Source organism: Tupaia chinensis, unplaced genomic scaffold, assembly GCF_000334495.1.
Source record: "Tupaia chinensis unplaced genomic scaffold, TupChi_1.0 Scaffold000182_1, whole genome shotgun sequence".
In the NCBI taxonomy this organism is placed as follows: Eukaryota; Metazoa; Chordata; class Mammalia; order Scandentia; family Tupaiidae; genus Tupaia; species Tupaia belangeri.
The window spans coordinates 3,147,444-3,168,751 of NW_006159657.1; the positions used below are offsets into that span (position 1 = coordinate 3,147,444).

The following is a 21,308-nucleotide window of genomic DNA, read 5'->3' on the forward strand; positions in this document are numbered from 1 at the left end:
AAACTGGAAGTCTACAATGTTACCCAGCATGCTGTTGGCATTGTTGTGAACAAACGAGTGAAGGGCAAGAGACTTGCCAAGAGAATCAATGTGCGTATTGAGCATATGAAGCATTCTAAGAGCAGAGATAGCTTCCTAAAACGTGTGAAGGAAAATGACCAGAAAAAGAAAGAAGCCAAAGAGAAAAGTACCTGGGTTCAACTAAAGTGCCAGCCTGCTCCACCCAGAGAGGCACCCTTTGTGAGAACCAATGGAAAGGAGCCCGAGCTACTGGAACCTATTCCCAGTGAATTCATGGCATGATGGGTGTTAAAAATAAACTAATCTGTGGTCTGTGAAAAAGAAAAATCAATCAATTGGTTCCTCTTATGTAAACAAACATTAAAAAATAGTTACTGTGGGAACCAGCAGTTAGTGTAATGGCTATGTCGCTGGACTCCCACGTAGTCGACCGCGGTTTGCGTCCCGGACCCGGTGGCTTAGAACTCATGCTGGGCGCGTGTGCATACGTGCCTAAGATCCCGAGTGGAGAATGGAGGAGAAGGGATTGTGGCGTGGCCATCCCCCCTGGGGGTGATTTCTCGCTTTCTGTCTCTATGTCTCTCTCTCTCTCTCTCTCTCTGGCGAGCGCACGCACCCTATAGCGAAAACCTCTCCAAAAAAAAAAATACTGTGGGGCTGGTAGGTTGCATGGTGATTAAGGTGCTGGACTCCCACATGGCCAACCATGGTTTGAGTCCCAGACCAGGCTTGCTTTCTCACTTTTTCTCCCCCTCTCTCTGTGTCTCTGTCTCTCTCTGATGAGTGCATATGCCCTACAGCAAATTTAGAAAAAAAATGTAATAACAAATAAAATAAAAAATAGTTATCATTTGTTACTGCTTTTGCTATGCTATATTTATCAATAGGTTAAGGCTTAATCTTCAGGGAAACCTCAGGAGGAGGAATGTGGTATTCTTTCTTTACTGATGGGAAAATGGAGCCTTGGAGAGGTGGATGGCACAGCTCAGGTCGGACAGCTCAGAAGTCTCCAGAGAGCCTGGAGTTGGAGCCTCGTTTCTTGGGCTCCATAGTGTACTTTCTCGATAAGCTCATATTTATGATTAAATTGGCTTTGAGGTTGGCTTTTTAAAAAATTCTTTTTCTGCCTAGGGGATTCCTTCTCAATATCAGAGTTGTGGTCTTATTTTTGAAATATGTTTGACTAGGGACCAGCAGATGGCCTAATGGTTATGTCACTGGATTCCCACGTAGTCGACTGCAGTTCGAGTGCCAGACCCAGCAACTTAAAACTCGTGCTGGGAGGGAGCAGCAGGTGGCGTGGTGGTTAAGGCACTAGGCACTCCCACGTAGCTGACCACGGTTTGAGTCCTAGACCTGGTGGCCTGTTTTTTCACTTTCTCTCTGTACCTCTCTCTGGTTTAATTAAAATAAATGAATGACTAAATAAAATTAAATAAATAATTCTTTAAAAATTAAAAAAAAAAAAAAACCACCTCATGCCAGGCATGTGTACGTGCGTGTCCAAAATCCTGAGAGGAGAGGAGAATTGGAGGAGAAGGGACTGTGGTATGACCATGCCCCTCAGGGTGATTTCTTGCTTTCTGTCTCTCTGTCTCTCCAGCAAACACATGTTCCCTGTAGCAAACATCTCTCTCTCAGAAAAAGAAATATGTGGTTTTTTTTTTTTTGGAGAGATTTTCACTGTAGGGTGCCTGCGCTCGCCAGACAGACAGAGAGAGACATAGAGACAGAAAGCGAGAAATCACCCCCCAGGGGGGATGGTCACGCCGCAATCCCTTCTCCTCCATTCTCCTCTCGGGATCTTGGGCACGCATGCACACGCGCCCGGCGTGAGTTTTAAGCCACCGGGTCCGGGACGTGAACCGCGGTCGACTACGTGGGAGTCCAGCGACATAGTCATTACGCTAACTGCTGGTTCCCAATATGTGTGCTTTTTAGGTTATACTTTGTCACAGAATGGAGATGATGATGTGGTCTTTCCTATGTGATGGTGGTGCCACCTCTAGGTGTCACTTTCTAGGGAGAGTCACTCATGTTTTTAAATAAGTGTCGCCAAGTCTGACAAGAGAGTCAAGACACTTCTCTTCCTCACCCCAGACAAGCGGTCCAGCCCTAGAACTGAGCTCAAATCTGTTGGCTTCCCTCCAGCCCCTCTGCTGTCCCCTGTCCAAGTCTCCAGCATTTCTCACGGGATGACTGCTGTAGTTTCCAGATGCTCTCACACTCCCACATGGGCTTGTCCTGCATCCAGAGGAGTCTACAGAGTCAGATTCCCTCGCCTCCCACTCCTGTTGAAACCACCACCACTGCTCACCCTCCACACTGGCCTCTCTGTTGTTGGGAGAAAGACACACCCTTAAGGCACCTGGGAGCCACGCATGCTTTTTCCCTTCTCTGCTTCTGCCACCTTGGGCTTTGTGCTTTCCTAGCTTTTCACTACTTTTTAAGGGAAATCGTCCAGATTCCTGACACCACCCCCTCACCCCACGACCCTGACCATCTGGTCCCATTCTTCTTGCTCTGTTGCTTGGATTGGCCAATGTTTTCTGTAAAGGACCAGACTGCTACCCCTGCTCCGTGCTGTCGTGGTGTAGAAGGCTGTCAGATTATGTGAGGGTGCGGTGCATCGGTCCCCTGGTCTGCTCACCAGTGCTCAAGCTGGATGAAGCCCATTTTGCTTTATTCATGTCCTCAGTGCCTGTCATGTAGTAAGTGCTCAGTAAATATTTGTTGGCTTGCTCATTTGTCCAGCAGGTGGTTCCTGAGTGCCTAACTGGTGGTGTCAGACTCCGTGCTGGACACTGAAGCTTCCCCAACATTTCAGACACATTTCTACCCCCATAGTAGCTTTGTGGGTCTATGAGATGCACTGTATTATTCTCCTAAAATAAAAAAGCCCAAGTGTGTGAGTGTGTGTGTGTGAGAGAGAGTTGTTTGATCTCCTGAGACTGGCACAGTGAGACGAAGCGTCCTTGCATGAAGCGTAAAGCAACATTTACGTTGGGGGAATGACAGGCAGGACTTGTTTTTTCCTTCAGATCTTGTCCTTAGAAACCTCGTTAGAGGCAGTCGCCAGGCTCCCTGTGCATGCTTGCTTCTCATCAGCTTTCTGTTGGCGTTGTTTTTCAGCTCGTCCTCCCGAGAACAAAGGCTCATTCTCATGGTTCATTAAAATTATTCCATGTTCTGTTGGTCCGACTGGCCTTTGGAGAGGCTTTAAGATATCTTTTGAATATTTTGCCTTCTGGAAACAATGGCCCAAGAATTCAACAGCCACTACAGGTTACCTCAAAAATAGATACATTATTTTTAAAAAAGTTTATTTAGTTTTACTTCCACGAATGAGAGAGACAGAGAGAGTGAGAGAGAGTGTGCATGCTCCAAGCAGGGTCTGGATGCCGTGATCCGTCTCCAACCTCAAGCAGCCCTGGGGGGCAGCAGGTGCAGGCCTAGTGTGCTCTGGGACACTGGACAGCGCCCAGAGCCCTCCCATGGAATTGGCCTCATGGAGCATTGCCGTTTGCCACCGCGCCACTATCTGGCTCCTAAAATTAGATATGCTGTTGTTCCATAGAACCATCTCCTCGTGTGGAATTACCAAACGTGATCTGAAATTCTCCCTCAGAATTGAAAATAGTAATGAGCACTGGGGGACGGAAGGATGAGTGTGGGATTTGGGGCTTGGAGTTTGAATCCTGGTTTTGCCAGTGTTGAGTCTTGTGATTTTGGGGCAGGTTTCCTTCTCATGCCTCCATTTCCTCATCTGTAAACTGGCGGTCGTCCTGCTAATATTCCTCTTACAGGACTGCCATGCGTAGCTCCTGTGCAGTGTTAAGAACACTTCCTGGCAGGTAGCAAGTTGTCCTTGTCATTAGAACTCTATGCACGGTGTCTTGGCCCCTGGTAGACCCATTCACTGCACACAAGGTCTCTGCGTCTTTATAGGGGGCAGTGAGTTGGCTTCGGGTATTCGTCTCAGACTATTCAGAAATTATAAATTTTTATGAATGGTTTGGATGACTTTGTCAAAGGAAATAAGAGGGGGGGCCAGCAGTTGGCATAATGGCTACGTTGCTGGACTCCCATGTAGTCGACTGCGGTTCGAGTCCCAGACCTGGTAGCTTAAACTCACTTCGGGCGCACGTGCGTGTGTGCCCAAGATCCAGAGAGGAGAATGGAGAAGGGATTGCAGCATGGCCATCCCCCCGGGGGGTGATTTCTTGGTTTCTGCCTCTCTATCTCTCTGTCTTTCCAATGAGCGCATGCACTATATAAAAAAGATAGAAATAGAGGGGAGTTTTTTTGGTTTTGTTTTCTTTTGAAAACCTGCCAGGCAAGAGTGACTTGTGTGAGTGGTTTTTCTTTACCTGTTGCAGAATTAGAAATAATTTTGAGCTTTTCAGGAAGTGAAAAAACAAAACCAGCTACCCTTTGCTGTTCCCTAATGTTATTCTTAACGCAGCTGAAAGCCATCACAAGGGTCCAAACCATGGACACTTATGAAACCAAATTTCCCAAGCGTTTTTCCTCTTTGCAATGTCTGAGTGTTCATCATGTGATTTTTTTTTTTCCTTCAGGTTTTTGCCATGGGGGCTTGTGTTCACTGGAGAGAGAGAAAGAGAAAGCAAGAAATCATACCCCAGGGGAGATAGCCACACTATAATCCCTTCTCCTCCACTCTTCTCTCAGAATTTTGGGCATGCACTCATGCACTCAGCATGATTTTCAAGCCACCGGGTCTGGGACTTGAACCATAGTCAACCATGTGGGAATCCAGTACCTTAACAGTCATGCCACTTACTGGTCCCATCATGTCATTTTGTAACCCATCTTGTAACTCAGCGAGTCACAAATTCCTTATCAACCTTTTCTTGGTTTGAGGATTGACTGAATGTTGTAATTCTTGTCATCTTGGCAAAAAAAAAAAAAAAAAATCTGGAGTTCAGTGATTAGATTCTGTTTCTCCTACCCCAAGCACTTTATTTCCACTTTGAGGCTCTGTAATAGATCCATAGTGCTACTCTTCTATTTTACTGAATTGATCAAATCAACTGACTTCCTTTTTTTCTTTTACATTTATTTGCCAGAGGGCACGTGTGCTCATCACAAGAGACAGAATCAGAGAGAGAGGGAGAGGGAGGGAGAAAGCACTCCCCGCCCCCAGTGTGTGTGGGGTGATCACACATCAACCCCTTTTCCATTCTCCATCTCGTTGGGACTTTGGACACACATGCACATGCATAGGGTTTATTTTTCAGTCCCCCAGGGTCAGGATTTGAACCCTGTGGTTGGCCATGTGGAATCTGGCTTCCTTAACTATGAGGTCTTGTTTCTTTTTTCTTTTTTGCTATAGGGTGCATACACTTTTCAGATGTGCCTGGTGTGTTTCTCAATCCACCAGCTCTGGGACTCAAACCACGGTCTGCCATGTGGGATCCAGCACCTTAACCTCCACACCACATGCAGGCCCATGTGGTGTTTCCTTTTAGAAAAAAATTGTTTTTAGCAAATGAGAAGCTCCCAGATATTTAACAGATCTGAGCACATTTCATGTGAATTTAATGTTTATTTTGTTTACCTTGGTCACCATTGCGAGCATGCCTGGCCTTTAGGAAACACAGGCAAGCAGCGGCATCGTCTTCATCATCATCCTGATGGTGGAGAGAGGCGTGAAAATATGTGCTTTGCTGTCAGACATAGTATTTAGTATAGAGGTGACGGCAGGTGGTCTACTGCGGTCCTGTCATAAGTAAGATTGATGTTATCAAAGATTGATGGATTGAGTCTGTTCTTGATACAGTAAAATGATTAGCATAAAGAGGCTCCCCTCTGTTCTCCCTACAGTCACGTCATGTACCTGTACCCACTGCACAGTGGGTGCTGTGGGTAAGTAAGGAGGAGATACTGGCATAGTCAGGTGTGCGTTTCAGGATAGCTTCTGTGCGGGCTGCACAGGGATGAGCTCCATTCAGGGATGGAGGCCTGAGTGAAGTTGCTACTGGGCGATGAGACAGAGGATTGAGAAGGTGTAGGCCTGAGCCTGATGAAATGCAGTGACTGACCAGATATGGGGCATGAGAGTCACTGTCTGGCTCTCAGGTGTGGCCAGAAATGAGAACAAGTGTGTGTTGATTTTAAATTTTTAACAAAACAAAAAAACTCAGAAAATAAAGAGATATTGTGGTGTGATTAGGGCCTTGCTAGGGAATGGATGCTTTCTTTCTCCAGCTCTCTGACACCTGCATGTGCCCTCTGGCATTAAAAAACGAAAGGAAACTAAATTTTTAACTTTTTTTGTTTTTTAAAACAAAGTTTTGGTTCGTATTAAAAAAAAAAAATCTTTATTTTAATCTGACCAGAGTGGGATATAGTGAGCAAGCGAGAGGGAAAGTGAGAAAGCAAGCTGCCAAGTCTGGGACTCGAACCACAGTTGGCCATGTGGGAGTCCAGCGCCCTTAACTACCATGCCACCTGCTGGGCCCTGCTTTTTTTTTTTTTTTTTTCCTTAAGAGAGATTGTTTTGCTGTAGGGTTTGTGCACTCCCTGGAAAGTCAGACAAGAAAGATAGAAAGCAAGCAATCACCCCCCCACAGGGGGAATGGCCACACTGCAATCCCTTCTCCATTCTCCTTTTGGGATTTTGGGCATGCATGCATATACGCCTGATGTAAATTTTAAGCTGCTGGTTCTGTGACTCAAACCATGGTCCACTACGCTATGTAGGAGTTCAGCGACATAACCATTATGCTACCTGCTGGTCCCTTGGTTTAAATTTTTATTCTCTCATGCTAGGGACTCCACTGAGAATTGGGGGTCCCACTGGCCATTGACTTGCTGCCACTGCTCTGTCCCCTTTCTCATTTAGTGGCCCCTTCTGCACTCAGGGGCTCTCGGTTTTCAGCATTCCCTTTCTCCGTCCTTCAGCGATTCCTCCTGAGCTGCGCGCTCCTGCTCCTGACTTTCAAAGCCTTCATCTGCCAGGAGGGTCCCAAGCCATGTTTGCACCTGGAGCAAGAAGACATGGAGGTCTGCCTACCCGAGAGGGCAGTTCTTTTGTTTACTTTTGTAACTTTGGAGAATTGTCAGAAATTACGGTTTAACCAACTTAAAATGGGCTATTTTCTGGCTCCTCTGGAAGAAGATTAATTTGATCCTTTTGAAAGCTTGTCTGCCATCCTCAAGTCTCCACACTGAAGATCTTGAAAACTACTGCCTTGTGAGGTTTCACTGTTGCTGAGCTTGCAGTTTTATCTGGTCTTTGTATGTTTTATTGGGTGGGGGCATATACCATTCTTCTCCCTCCTTCTGGGTAACATGTTAATGAGCAAAAATTATCCTGTTTTAATTTTTTTCCCATACTCACCTACTCTTTTATAAAAAAACATGTGTGTATACATACACACACATATAGACACACACATATATACATATACACACACATATACATATATGTGTATATATGTGTATATGTATATATATTTGTAGCTTTTATTGTCATTGTTTTACAAAAATAGAGTAATACATAATGTTCTGAATCTTTATTTTCTCTCCTGGCACTCCCCTATCTAAACCTTCACAAGTTACAGTTCTAATAATTCTTTTTAAAAGGCTGTTCTATCACATGACGAAGATATACAAACACTTGCCTGCGAAGGAATACTGACTTTTCCCAGTTTTTACTACACTGGACGGTCAGGGAACAGACATCGTTCCTCTGTACCAAAGATCTCAGTTCTTTGGTATGGGTTTCCAGAGTTGTTTTGCTGGTCAAAGGGAATGACTTCGAATACTTTTCTAAACATTTCTACCAGCCCTGTGAGGCGATCCTTTCCTTTCTTGATAATAATGGTCTTGAGTGTGTTTTAAGTTTTGTCAGTCTGAGAGGTGAAAAGAGATGGCTTTCTGTCCATTTAATTTGCATATCCACATTGCTAGTGAATTCCAGTATCTTTTTTTTTAGGGGGATTTTTGCTATGGGGTGCCTGAGCTCACCAGAGAGACAGAAAGCGAGAGATCACCCTCCCCGGAGGGGATGGCCATGCCACAATCCCTTCTCCATTCTCTCGCGATTTAGGGCATGCGTGCACACATACCTGTTGAGAGTTCTAAGACACCGGTCTGGGACATGAATCATGGTGGACCGTGTGGCAGTCCAGCAATGTAACCATTACGTCATTTGCTTGTCCCCTCCAGTATCTTTTAAAAAATGTTTTCACTGTTGGCTTTACACTTTTGTGAAGTGCTTCTTCACACAGTTTTCCCATTTTCTTATTGGATTTTTTGTCCCTTTGTTAATTGGTGAGAACTTTCTATAGATTGCTGTGATTAACATTTCATCTGTTCTTTGCACTGCAAATAATGTTTTCAGATCTGTTTGTCAATTATCTTTGTAAGCACAGATAATTGACAATAATAATTTAAAAATTTGCCAGTGGGTACATGTGCTCACCAGGGAGAGAGGGAGGGGAAGAGAGGAGGGGGAAGGGGGAAAGGAGAGGGAGAAAGCACCTCCCAAGGAGGTGTGGTCATGCTGCAATTCCTTCTCCCTTTTTCCATCCTTTCCTGGTTTGGGGCATGTGCATAGGTGGTGTTTTTCAAGCCACCAGGGCTGGGATTCAAACTGCACTTGGTCATGAGGAATCCGACTCCCTTGACACAGGGCTGGCCCTATAATCTTAGTTTTTGAAAATCACTATTTTCAAATTGTCTACAAGCGTTTTAAATAGTTGCATCATCTTTTTCTCACCTTAACCTTTAAACCATATTTCTTCATTCTTTATAGCTTAGGGTAACATTACCTCCGGTTTTTTGAGGTATGAATACTTTTTTAATGATTATTTTAACAAACAGGCTAAGTTCAGAAAAGTGTAAAGGCAAGAAAAATATGACCAATAATTTTTTCTTCAGATGGCTCTTAATTTGTTTTACATAGATTCCTTTACAATTGTTTTGTATGTGTGTTTAATATTTTTAGTCGAGAGCACACTTAACAGTTTTATATCCTGTCTACTTTTCATTTGGTATTACATTATAAACATGTTGGTTTATCATTATAAGGTCTTACTAATATTTTTAAAAATTATTTATTTGGGACCAGCAGTTGACATAATGGCTTTGTTGCTAGACTCTCATGTAGTCGACGCGGTTCAAGTCCCAGGTCCAGTGTCTGGCGCGTGTGCAAGCGTGCCCAAGATCCCGAGAGGAAAATGGAGAAGTGATTGTGGTGTGGCCATACCCCCTAGGGGGTGATTGCTCACTTTCTGTCTCTCTGTCTCTCTCTGTCTGTCTTGTGAGTGCATGCACCCTATAGTGCCTCTCAAAAAATTATTTATTTAATAGGGATAAGCAGATGACATAATGATGATGTCATTGGACTCTCTCATGGCCAACCACAGTTCAAGTCCTGGACCCAGTGGCTTGGAACTCATGCCGGGTGCTTGTGTGGGTGTGCCCTAAATCCTGAGAGGAGAATGGAGGAGAAGGAATTGTGGCATGGCCATACCCTTGGGAGGCAATTTCTCATTTTCTCTCTGTCTGTTCAGTGAGCACACATGCCCAATAGCAAAAATCTCTCAACAATTATTTAATTTTATGTATAATAATAATTATTATTAATGTTTTATACCTGTCTGTTCAGTGAGCATGAGACACACACATACACACACACACACACACACACACACAGAAAATGAGAAACCAAGCCGGCATATCTAGGACTCAAACTGTGTCTGCCATGAGCGAGTCCCGCACCTTACCCACCACACCACCTGCCAGCCCCCTGGCAAATATTTTTAAGGGCTAATTGGCATTCAATTATATGCTGTGCCAGTTTCTCAAGTCTTAAATATTTAGATGGTTTCTAACTTTCCACTGCTATGACTAATTTGTTTTGAATATTTTAATTTTTACCTATTTATCCAACTTGTAGATTATAGCCTAGGGTTGGTTTCTGACAGTGAGATTTGTAGACAAAGGGAATGAACCTTTTTTTGAGGGGGGGATGAACATTCCAAAGAAATAATTTATGAAACATAAATGAGGGCATGGCCCAGTTCAGGTGATTGTCACGTAACAGCTTCACTTCAGCTTATTATGCTCCTTTAAATCTGTGCATTAGCCAGTGCTGTTAATTGGTCGTATTCTGTGGGTGCATTTGACTCCATGTCAAGTAACACTGGAGCTTTGTAAATGAGAATAACCCACTGTCACTTGGTTTTGTCAAAACGTTCCAGTAAAACTATAACATAGTAAAACAATCAGTTTGAAATATACCCTTCTGTCTCAAGGTTAATTTTATGCTATTCATAAAAATGTAGCATTTATTGCTGATTCTGTCTGTTGTTTTAACATTTGCCATAAAATAGTACAGGAGTCTTACTAGTCCTATTATAGGTTAATGTGGCAGGTTAAGCAGGCTTGAAATATAGGACAGAACTCATAAACACAAATACTTGCGGAGTCTTGGGGTAAATTACTTGAGTTGGTACAGTGTACAGTTATGCTGGTGTTGGTGGACTTATAAATTTGACAGCAGGAAATCACTTTATTTTCTATTGATGAATTGCTTTATGCCATCATCGAACTTTTACTGGGTACCCTGTGTGGAGGCTTTGCTCTTGCCTTAGCCTCCCAGCTGCAACTAGAGGTGTGTACCATCTTGCCTGGTTTTTTCCAGGCAGGACTAACTGTACTGACCAGGCCAACCTTGCACTTGCAGTTCTCTTGCCTCAGCCTCCTAGAGTTACTGGGATTACAGGCTTATGCCACTGTGGCCAGCATTTAGGTTAGACCAGGAATTGAACCTGGGCCTCCCTTGTGGTCCCAGCTTGTGGAGCAAAGTCTTAGTTAGCAGCATGTGCCACGGTGGCTAGACCAGTTTTCTCTTTTTCTTTTTAAAAGATTTTTTTTTTCTTTTTTAAGAGAATATTTTGCTCTAGGAGACGTGTGCCTGCCAGAGAGACAGAGAGAGATGGAAAATGAGAAATTACCCCCTACCCCCCACCCCTGCCCAGGGGCATGGCCATGTCGCAATCCCTTCTCCTCCATTTTCCTCTCAGGATTTTTGGGCACTCATGGACATGCGCCTGGTGTGAATTTTAAACCTCCAGGTCCTGGACTCAAACTGTGGGAGTCCAGCAATGTAACCACCTCGCCACCTGCTGGTCTTAGTTCTTATAGGGTTTAAGTAGTTTGGTTGGTGTCCCAGCTTTCAGGAAATTCACAAATTGTGTCTACACAGATAGAGACTAGCATATGCACATCTAATATTTAAAAGGGACATTTGCCTAGCAGAGGTTGCTTCAGTGAGAGGACTCCATGGTTCAAAGCTAATCATGCATTTACCTACCTACTGGGAAAGCATTTGCAGAACACACACTGCCAGGTACTGAGCTAGGTGCAGAGGGTCCAGGAAAGACAAGATAGGAGGTTTGGGATGCTGAATAGTCCTCCTCCTGAGGAGAGCTAACTTTGATCATTTGGTAATGGCAGTCTAGAATGCTGGGATGGATTAGTGATGTCTGTCATGGACACAGTAAATGTACTAGTGCTGTGTATTTGCTGATGCTGTGTTAGGGTCATCTGGCGTGGACAGAATGATTTAATAAAGGTTGGGTATGACAGCGAGGGGACTTCTATCTTAGAATAAGGATGTTTGTCTCACTGGCATGGGTGTAAGCGGAAGCCACGCTACATTGACATGGAGTACAGATGTTGCTGCTTATGATGCAGTGTCTTCAGGAGGTCACCTAAATATGCTTAGCTGCAGTTTTTGTAAATGTAATGCGGAGGTAATACCTGCTTCACCTGTGTCATACTGTTGGTAGGAGGAACAGGTGAGCTAAAAGGGATGAAATTCTTTTACCACCCACAGGCTGATAAACACCTGGGGTATTATTACTACAGGTGTGGGGTGGGTGGAGCAGGAAATGCCCCAGCAGTGAGGCAAGGATGAGCCAGATGGTTGGTGGCCTCAGAGGCTTTGTCCTGGGTCTCTCTCTCTAGCTGGCTGCCTCTTGTCATGCCCCGGTTGTAACTCTCAGACTGCCTCCATTCAGGCCACAAACTAAAGCCTGTGCCTGCCCCATCCCCATCTACCACCTCACCCTATTTCATATTCTCGAGGTTCTTGTTAACTGAAATGACGGGTGAGCTTATTTGTGCATCGTCCTCAGCCAAAGCTGTGTAGACGCGGCGAGGCCAAGACCTTGCCTGTCTCACGCCTGTCTTTGTGCTCTCAGATCTGAGAGCAGTGTCCGGCACATGGAACACTTTCAGGATGTCTTAACATGTTTTACACGAGTAAATGGCTTGGGCCCTGAAGCCCACAGACCAGCTGGGCAGGGGCCTATGAGCCGCGGGTGGATCACGGAGCATCGAGTGTAGTTGCTGTGACCTCCTCATCTCTTCCTAGATATTTTTGAATCTTCTTTGGTTATTGAGAAATAAATTCAACTAAATGCACAGTAATGGTAAGTTAATTGGAAATTCTGTCAACTCTGGATCTGAGTTCACAATGTAAGCTCTTACAACAAAATAAAGAATAGGAATCAGAATTTTTTTTTTTTAGTGTACTAACAGGCCATGACATTATACAACATTTCCAACTTGGCAGGCTGGTGAATTCAGTCTGAATTTATAATTCTTATTACTTACGCCAACATGGGCTAAATTAGAATTGAAAATTGTGAATTGGATGCAGTTAGCGCCACCCCCTGCCCACACTGAACTGATTTGTTTTTAGATTGTTTTCCCCTCCTGCTGGCTGGCACCCATGCCCCTTTTCCCTGTTCCTTGTGAGTGGTTACTATGCCTTCAGGAGCCTACTACCAACTAAGGTCAGGCCAGGTGTGGGATATCCCTAATTTATGGAAAATGAATATAAATGGGGGGAGGTAGGCATCTCCTGTGGACCTTCAGGTTTGCATAAGGTGGCTCACGCACTTCTTGGAGATGTGGGGCCACCCCGGTTACTACTTCCTTCACAGGGTGGATTGATGAGTCACTGGTTCTCTCGTAGGGTGACCTGTCTGTGTGCCCAGTTTGAAGCCGTCCTGCAGCATGGCTTGAAGAGGAGCCGGGGATTAGCACTCACAGCAGCTGCCATCAAACAGGCTGCGGGCTTCTCCAGCAAAACCGACACAGGTACGCTCCCCCCCACCCCCCACCCCGCCGCAGCTCAGCAGAGCTTCTCTTCTCTCCTGCTCTTTTTGCTCTTACTTATATTTTTCTGATCTAGAAATAATGCATTTATGAAATTTTAGGGCATAACTCTCACTTTTTTCTTTTTATAAGAGAGATTTTTGCTGTAGGGTGTGTATACTCACCAAAGACAGAGAGACAGAGAAAGTGAGAAATCAACCCCTAGGGGGATGGCCATGCTGCCATCCCTTCTTCTCCATTCTCCTCTTGGGACTTTGGGTGTGTGCGTGCGCACACACACACACACACACACACACACAGTGTGTTTCAAGCTGCTGGGTCCAGGACTTGAACTGGGTTGACCATGTGGGAGTCCAGCACCTTAATCACTAGGCCACTTGCTGGCCCCTCTCACTTATTTTTTAATAGCAGTCATTGTGTGGGCCCAGGGTGGGATGTGCATGTTTATGCACACAGAAATTCATGTGCAGAAATCCAAGTCTTATTTGTACTCAAAAAGAGATGTGCCTGGCATCTTATTTTAAATGAAGTCATCTTTTGTGCAGAACTCACAGAGCCACGTGTTACAGTTTCCTCTGGGTTCAGGGCTCTTTGTGATAACCAAGATGTTAATTTCACCAATGTGGTGTGACACTTGCTGGAAAATGAATAAAATCTTAATTTTATGCACAGGGGTAGCGTGGCATCTTGTAATGAAATGTCTTCAACAACAGCAGCGGAAACCTCTCAGATCTCTGGGTTTTGAGCTCTGCTGCCATCCTTTTTACTGTTCCAAAACAATCTGTGAATGGCCGGGATCCTGGTAGCATTTCATACCCAGTACAAGCCTGGCACTTCATTATCTTTGATAAAATTGACTTATTCAATTCTCAGGACAGCCCTCTGGGTAGTAGGGACCTAACTTCAGAGGGGTCTGCTTTGCATCTGAACCTTGAAGTGTATCAAGTCCTAGAGAAAATGTCCCCTCCCTCAGCATTTCAAAGAGCAGATTCTTCCCACCTTGCTGGCGGCTGCTGCCCCAATCCCTGAATCTCATCACTGATAATGCCGCTTTACTGCTGAGCAAAGTGTGTTATCTTTTATTAGTTCTCCTCTCACAGCAGAAAGTCAGACCTCATCCCGTTCGGAGGAGGAGTCTGGAAATTTCTGCTAACTGAATCTCTAGCCTGCCCCTCCTCTCATGTGGCTGTACCTCCCTTCCTTTTTCTCAGCCCCTCAGCACATCTTTGATGCCTGTGGTCCATCTCACTAGTTGCTCCCTTCCAGTAAGACATGTGGTTCCTGTTGAGGTCAGGCGACAGCTTTGAGAGGGATTCCTGTCACTGTTGAATGTTTTTCTGTGTTCCTGGGTCCCCTTCCTTCTTAAAAAGCCAGGAAGTAGGGAGCCAGTTCAGAGAAGAGACAGCATCGAGGGCCTCAGTCCTTGCTGTAATCACTGGCAGCTGTCCAGGCCACCTCACATGTCAACCTCGATTGTGTCCCTGCAGCTCCTTGTCTGTGGGATGTTTCCCTGAGCCTCTGCACCAGGTGACTTAGTGTTATGGTTGGTTGACCAGCTTTTGGAGGACATCACTTTTCCCAGAGACCCCCCCCCTCAGGCTTGCTGGGCCCTCATATTATTGTTTCCATCTTTTCTGTGTTTGGGTAACTACCTGAGAGGGATGGATGTGGAGTATCCATGGGCTCTTGGCCTGCTTCCACCTCATTGTCAGGTGTGGCAGTGGCAACTCTGGCTTTGGAAGGTAAGTCTCATATGACCTTGAGGAAGTTCTGCTCTGAGCCTTAGTTTTATTTCATCCATCTGGGGGGCTGTCAGGAGGATTCAGAGAGAAGTTCATTTGAAGCAGCTGGTTTAGTAACACCTGATAAATGTTTAACCAGTTTCCCTCCTCTTCCCAGCACCCTTTTAACATTTAATCTCTTCTTCCATCTCATTCTCCCTAAGGCTCTGACCTTTTGGCCTTGAAGAATGTCTTCTTATTCTCATTCAGACTAGAGTTGTCTTTGTTACTTGGCCCTGCTAATCAAGAGAAGCACTGACCCTTTGTAAGGTATCTCTAGCATTCGCATTCCCACATTCCCCTTGCTTTTCTCTGTCTTCCTTGTTTGAATTCTATGCCAGGCTGGTGAAGAGGAGGGATGGGCAGAGTCTTAGACTATTTTCTGCTGATGAGGATGTGCTGGGCAGCCTCCTGCCAATTAGAAGCAGGGAGCAGACCAAACTAGCCTAGCCCTTGAGTGACTGCCAAGGGCCTCACTGTCATCATTGTCAGCCGTGTTAATTAACCATTCACGGCTGATAGATGGTCCTTGGCTGATTAAAATTTCTTTCCTCCTATTGAATGTTTGATTAAAGTTCTCACCAGAGAGGAGGAAGGTGGTTTTCCAAGTGTTACATGTTGGGGAAGATCAGTGGCTTCTTATGGCAGTTCTTTTTAAAAATAATATTTTAAAATTTTACTGTAAGATATGTGAGCTTGCTAGAGAGAGGAAAGTGAGAATGCAGCAACCTTGGGGAGAATAGTCATGTTGCAATCCCTTCTCCATTCTCTTCTTACATATACACCCAATGTATTTTTCAAGTTCCGGGTCCGGGATTCGAACCACATAGTGACCAAATGAGACCCAACCACCTTAACCACTATGCCACTGGTTAGCTGGCTCTTCTTGTGGCAGTTTTAAAAGCCATTTGGATGAGCCCTCTAGACAGAATGAAGATGGAAATGAGCATCACTCACGGCCTTGCCCCTGCAGGTGCACTTTCTGAAGTGTAGAGGTTGGGCCATGGCATTGAAATCCCTGCTCAATGACTTTTTTTTGTAGAAGTTTTTGCTATAGGGCCTGTGTGCTCACCAGAAAGACACAGAGAGACAGAGAGATAGAAAGCGAGAAATCACCCCCCAGGGGAGATGGCCATGCTGCAATCCCTTCTCCTCTTGGGATCTTGGGCATGCACATGTGCCCGGCATGAGTTTAAGCCACCGGGTCCAGGACTCGAACTACAGTTGACTTCATGCGAGTCTAGCAACATAGCCATTATGCTAACTGCTGGTTCTACCTGCTCATTGACTTTTCACACACCAGCTTTCTGAGCATCCTCACTCTCATGTGTAAATAATGACAATAAGAGGACCTGCCTTGCAGAGGAGTGATGAGGCCTGATGAGAAAGTGCCTGCCAACTCAGACCCTGGCACAGAGCTGGGGGGCTGGTGTTTGATGATGACATGGCAGTGACTTTTGAGGGCAGGGTACGGTGTCCTTATTTTTTGAATGGTAGAACTGTCGCTCAGACTGGTTATTAACTTGCCCAACTTCCCACAGCTGGTAAAGGCAGAGCTGAGGAGACCAGTCTGAGTCAGAGTGACTTCAAATTCCAGGTTCTTCCCAGCAACTGCCTTCCTCCTGCAGCAGACCCAGGCCCATTATTGCACTCTGAAGACAGTGGTAGCCCAGTTACAAAACTGAAAGTGACAGGAGAGAATAAATAATGGCCAATAAATCTGCAAGACTTTGGCATTAGCTCTGTTACAGATGAGGGCCACTACCTCCCAGAGAAAACAACTGATCTTCAAAATAATGACTGAGAAAATAGTCTTGTTGAAAATTACTGTACAGAGCCAGCCAGTGGCATGGTAATTAAGATGATTGGATCCTACATGGCTTATTGCATGGTTTGAGTCTTGGACCTGGTGGCTTGAGAATCATGCCCAAAATCCCCAAAGGAGAGAAAAGTGGAGAAGGGATTGTGGAGTGACTATTCCCCATTGGGGGTGGTTTATGTACGATTCTGGGCCCACATTTACACTGACCACTTCCCCTGGAGGCGAATACCACTGCCCTTTGTAGATGGAGCAAAGGTGTTCTAGTTCACACGTCTGGTTGCCATTTACTGATGCACTGTGCGGCATCAATACATGCAAGAAGCAAGAGGAAAATGCTTTTCCCACATCTTGATATTTCACTTTGGGCTTTTTGAGATCATGGTCCAGGATAAAGGAAATAATTTTCTGAACGTGGCAAGTTTGTGACAACTCATTTTACAGAGTCCCTCTGCCACCTTTCCTGTGGTGCTGAGTGAGGGTAATGATGTATTTTTAACCTAAGCTCTAAGCAGTGTGTACAGGCAAATAAATGCACAAATCCTAAGTGCAGGGCTCAGTCTATCACTGAGTGAATCCATGCATGTTACTGCTCACTATGAGGAAAGAATGGAATATTACCAGGACTTCAGATGCCCCCTCATGCCCTCTTCTGCTTGCTTTCCTCACCTCCTTCCCAAATACCCTGACATTAACACCATGACTTGCCCAATTCTGAATGTAATTTAATGTGTTCTCTTTTTGTCTTTGGTTCCTTTCACTCTACATTGTTTTTTTGAGTCGGCTGTGTTGTTGCTATACCAGTAGCTCATTCAACTTTGTTGATACTTAGTGTTTTACAGTTTCTCTCTACTACTGGTAGCAGGAGCGTCATTTCCAGTTTGGGACTACCATAAGTAGTACTGCTATGACTGTTCTTATATGGGTTTTTGGTGAATGTATGTGTGTGTTTAGTTGAGTCTAGGCTCAGAATTAATGAGTCACAGGGTACCTGTGTGCTGAGCTTTAGCAGACCGGTTATGCCAGTTCACATTTTGTCAGCAGTCAATCTCCCACCAGAGCTGTGGTGGCGCCACGTCCTTGTCAACACTTGATGTTGTCCTGAAGAGTGTGTAATGGTATGTCATTGTGGTTTTAGTTGTCTTTCCTGATGACAAATGCTCTTGATCCCCTTCTCTTATGCTTATTGGCCATTCATATGGTCTCTTGTGAAGTAGCCGTTCAAATCTTTTACCTATTTTTCTACTGGGTTGCTGTCTTACTCATTTTTAGAAGTTGTTTATGTATTTCTGGTACAAGTCCTTTCAAGGATACAGGTATAGCAAACATCTTTTCTCACTCTATAGCCTACATTTCACTCTCTTAATGAATGACATCTTTTGATGAATAGAGTACTTAATTTTTTTTTTTTTAGGTTTTGCTTTAGGGTGCGTGTGCTTGCCAGAGAGAGAGAGGAACAGAGACAGAGAGAGGGAAAGTGAGAAATTGCCCCCCAGGGGGATGGCCATGTCACAATCCCTTCTTCCCCATTCTCCTCTCAGGACCTAGGGCATGCACACACATATACCTGGCATGATTTAGGAAGCTGCTGGGTCTGAGACTCAAACCACGGTCAGCTATGTAAGAGTCCAGCAACGTCACCACTACACCATCTGCTGGTTCACAGAAGTACTTAATTTTAATAGTTCAATTTATCTGTCATCTTACTGATTCAACTTTTCAGTCCTGCTTAAGGAGTTTTTGCTGGGCCAGAAGATGGCACAGAGGTTAAAGTAGCTGGATCCCACATGGCTGACTGTGTTGTTCAAGTCTCAGATCCGGTAGCTTGGAAAACATGGGTATATGTACCTGTGAGCCAAAGTCTCTAGATGAGAATAGAGGAGAAGGGATCCCACTGTGGTGTGTGTGTGGGGGTGCTTTCTCACTTTCTCTCTGTCTCCCTCCAGTGAGTGCATGTGTACTAACAGCAAATTAAAAATATAAATTATTAGGAAAATTTGCCTATTCCAAAGTCATAAAAACACTGTTGATTTTCCAGTTGTGTTTTACCTTTTATTTTGAGGTCTGTAATTTGTGTGGGATTTGCTTTTATTTAACATGTGAGAGAAAGTTAAGATACCGAGCGCCAATTGACCGAGCGCCATTTATTTGCTGTTCTTTCTCAACTGCCCTGCGGTACGATTTTGGTCATAAATAAGGTCCATATATTTTAAGTGGTTCTTCTGGACTTCGTATTCTGTTCCATTAGTCTGTTTACCTTTGTGCCAATAGCACCTTAATTACTGTACTTTCATGAAATCTTTTTATTAATTTCCCAGTTTTACCAGAGGGCATGTGCTTGCCAGAGAGAGACAGAGTGACAGAGAGAGATGGGGAGAGAGAAAGCTCTGTGGAGAATGTCATGCTACAGCCCCTTCTCTTCCATTTCTCCAAACTGTCCCGATTTGGGGCATGCATGCACGTGCACTGGCATGTTTTTCAAGTTGCTAGGTAAGGGACATGAACTGCGGGGTTGGCCATTTGAGATGTGGCTATCTTAACTGCTAGGCCACAGAGCCAGCATGAAAACTCTTTGTATGTGGTAAATGTAAACTTGTTGATATCATGTAATACTTTTACAGTACAGCCAAATTCTAAACCATGAACGTTTAGGGGACAAACCATTATCCAAACCATAACAACTTCTATTGGCAAAAGAAACGAAAGCCTAAGTCCTGTAGGTTTCTCTACTGCCATGGCTTCTGCCTTGGGACCCCCTGGGACCTTCCACAATTCAACAACTAATGTGATAATGCTGGCTACTGGGAGTAAAGGGTATTGAGCCTTCAGTACCACTGTCTTTACATAGCTCAGTGTCTCTGACCAATTTAGATAGTTAAGTCCTGTAATTCGAATAGCATTCCTGTCTCTACTATTCCGAAATGCTACAAATCTGGAAGTACTTCTTGTTCATTCCCTTCTCCTACCCTCTGTCCTTCTCCAGCTCTCACCCAAACTCTACTGTCCAGACGTCTTTTTATTTAAAAGATTGTTCCAAAATATACATAGGAAAATTTACCATCTTAACTGTTTTTAAAGGTACGGTTCATGGCATTTAGTATATTCACATTGTTGCACAACCATCACCACCATCCATTTCCAGAACTTTTTCATCTTCTCGAACTGTGAGCATTTTCAGTGTGTGTGCTGAAATTCCTGCCCCTCACCACCTCCACCCCCAGCCCCTGGAATCCATCATCTACTTTCTTTACTTTCTTTCTTTTTTTTTTTTTTTACTTGTTGGAAGATTATTTATTTATTTATACCTCTCAAAACATTCATGTTGTATTTGAGAGTAAAGGCTTGGATTCATTTTTATTTATTTATTTATTTATTTATTTATTGGAGAGGATTTTGCTATAGGGCACATGCGCTCGCCAGACAGACAAAGACATAGAGACAGAAAGCGAGAAATCACCCCCCTGGGGGGATGGTCACGCCGCAATCCCTTCTCCTCCATTCTCCTCTCGGGATTTTGGGCATGCATGCACACGCGCCCGGCGTGAGTTTTAAGCCACCGGGTCCTGGACACGAACCGCGGTCGACTACATGGGAGTCCAGCGACATAGCCATTACGCTAAATGCTGGTTCCTCAAGGCTTGGATTCATTTTTGATTTGACATGAGCACCATATATCAGGAAAACACAAACTGTGTAGAGTAATTTCATGCAAGGACTACACTAGTTCTTATGACAGACTTGCAAAGCAGCCTCTGTGCAGAGCCTAGAGGAATTTTGAGAGGCCCTTCCATCATCTACTTTCTGTTTTGATGACTTTGACTACTTTAGGTATCTCATGTAAGAGTTATTATACAGTATTTGTTCTTTTGTGTCTTGCTTCATGTACTGTCACGTCTAGTATACATTACCATGTTATGGTATATGTCAACATTGCCTTTTTTTTAAAGCCTGAATAATAGTCCAGTGTATATATCTATGAGGGGGTCTTCAGAAAGTTAATAGAAAATGTATACTATGAAAAAACTATGCCTAGAGCTGGCCCTATGGCCTAGGGATTAAGAGTACTGGATTCCACATGGCTGTGGTTTAAATCTTGGCCTCAGTGGCTTGAAACACACACTGGGCTTGTGTGCATATGTACCCCAAATCTCTACAGGTTGGTGAAGTGGAAGAAAAGGAGTCATGGAGTGACCATTACACTTGTGTGTGGGGATGCTTTCTCCCTCTTCCTTTCTCTCTGTCTGGCAAGAGCATATGTCCTCTGACAATAAGAAAACAGACAATAACAACAAAAAACCCAAAGCACTATTCATGGATTCCAAAATACTTTGCACCAAAAATAAATTTGTGCTCTAGTTCTATTTTTCTTTCATGATTTTTTTAAAGCCACCTTGTTTATGCCACATTTTGCTTATCCTGATGGACACTTGGGTTGCTTCTAGTTATTGGCTATAATGTATTGGTATAAAATACAGAATATAGTATAATATACTCAGAATATGGGTCTAAAAATATTTTTTTTT

At 44.3% G+C, this 21,308-nt stretch overlaps 1 protein-coding gene across 1 annotated transcript in view; it reads left to right on the forward strand.

The window, feature by feature from the left end:
• SNX29 (sorting nexin 29) overlaps nt 1-21,308 on the forward strand; it is a 535,094-nt gene that overhangs the window by 6,118 nt on the left and 507,668 nt on the right. The window contains exon 3 of the mRNA XM_027771071.1: nt 13,043-13,167. Within this exon, the coding sequence (XP_027626872.1) occupies nt 13,043-13,167 (125 nt within the window). The remainder of the gene's footprint in view (nt 1-13,042; nt 13,168-21,308) is intronic.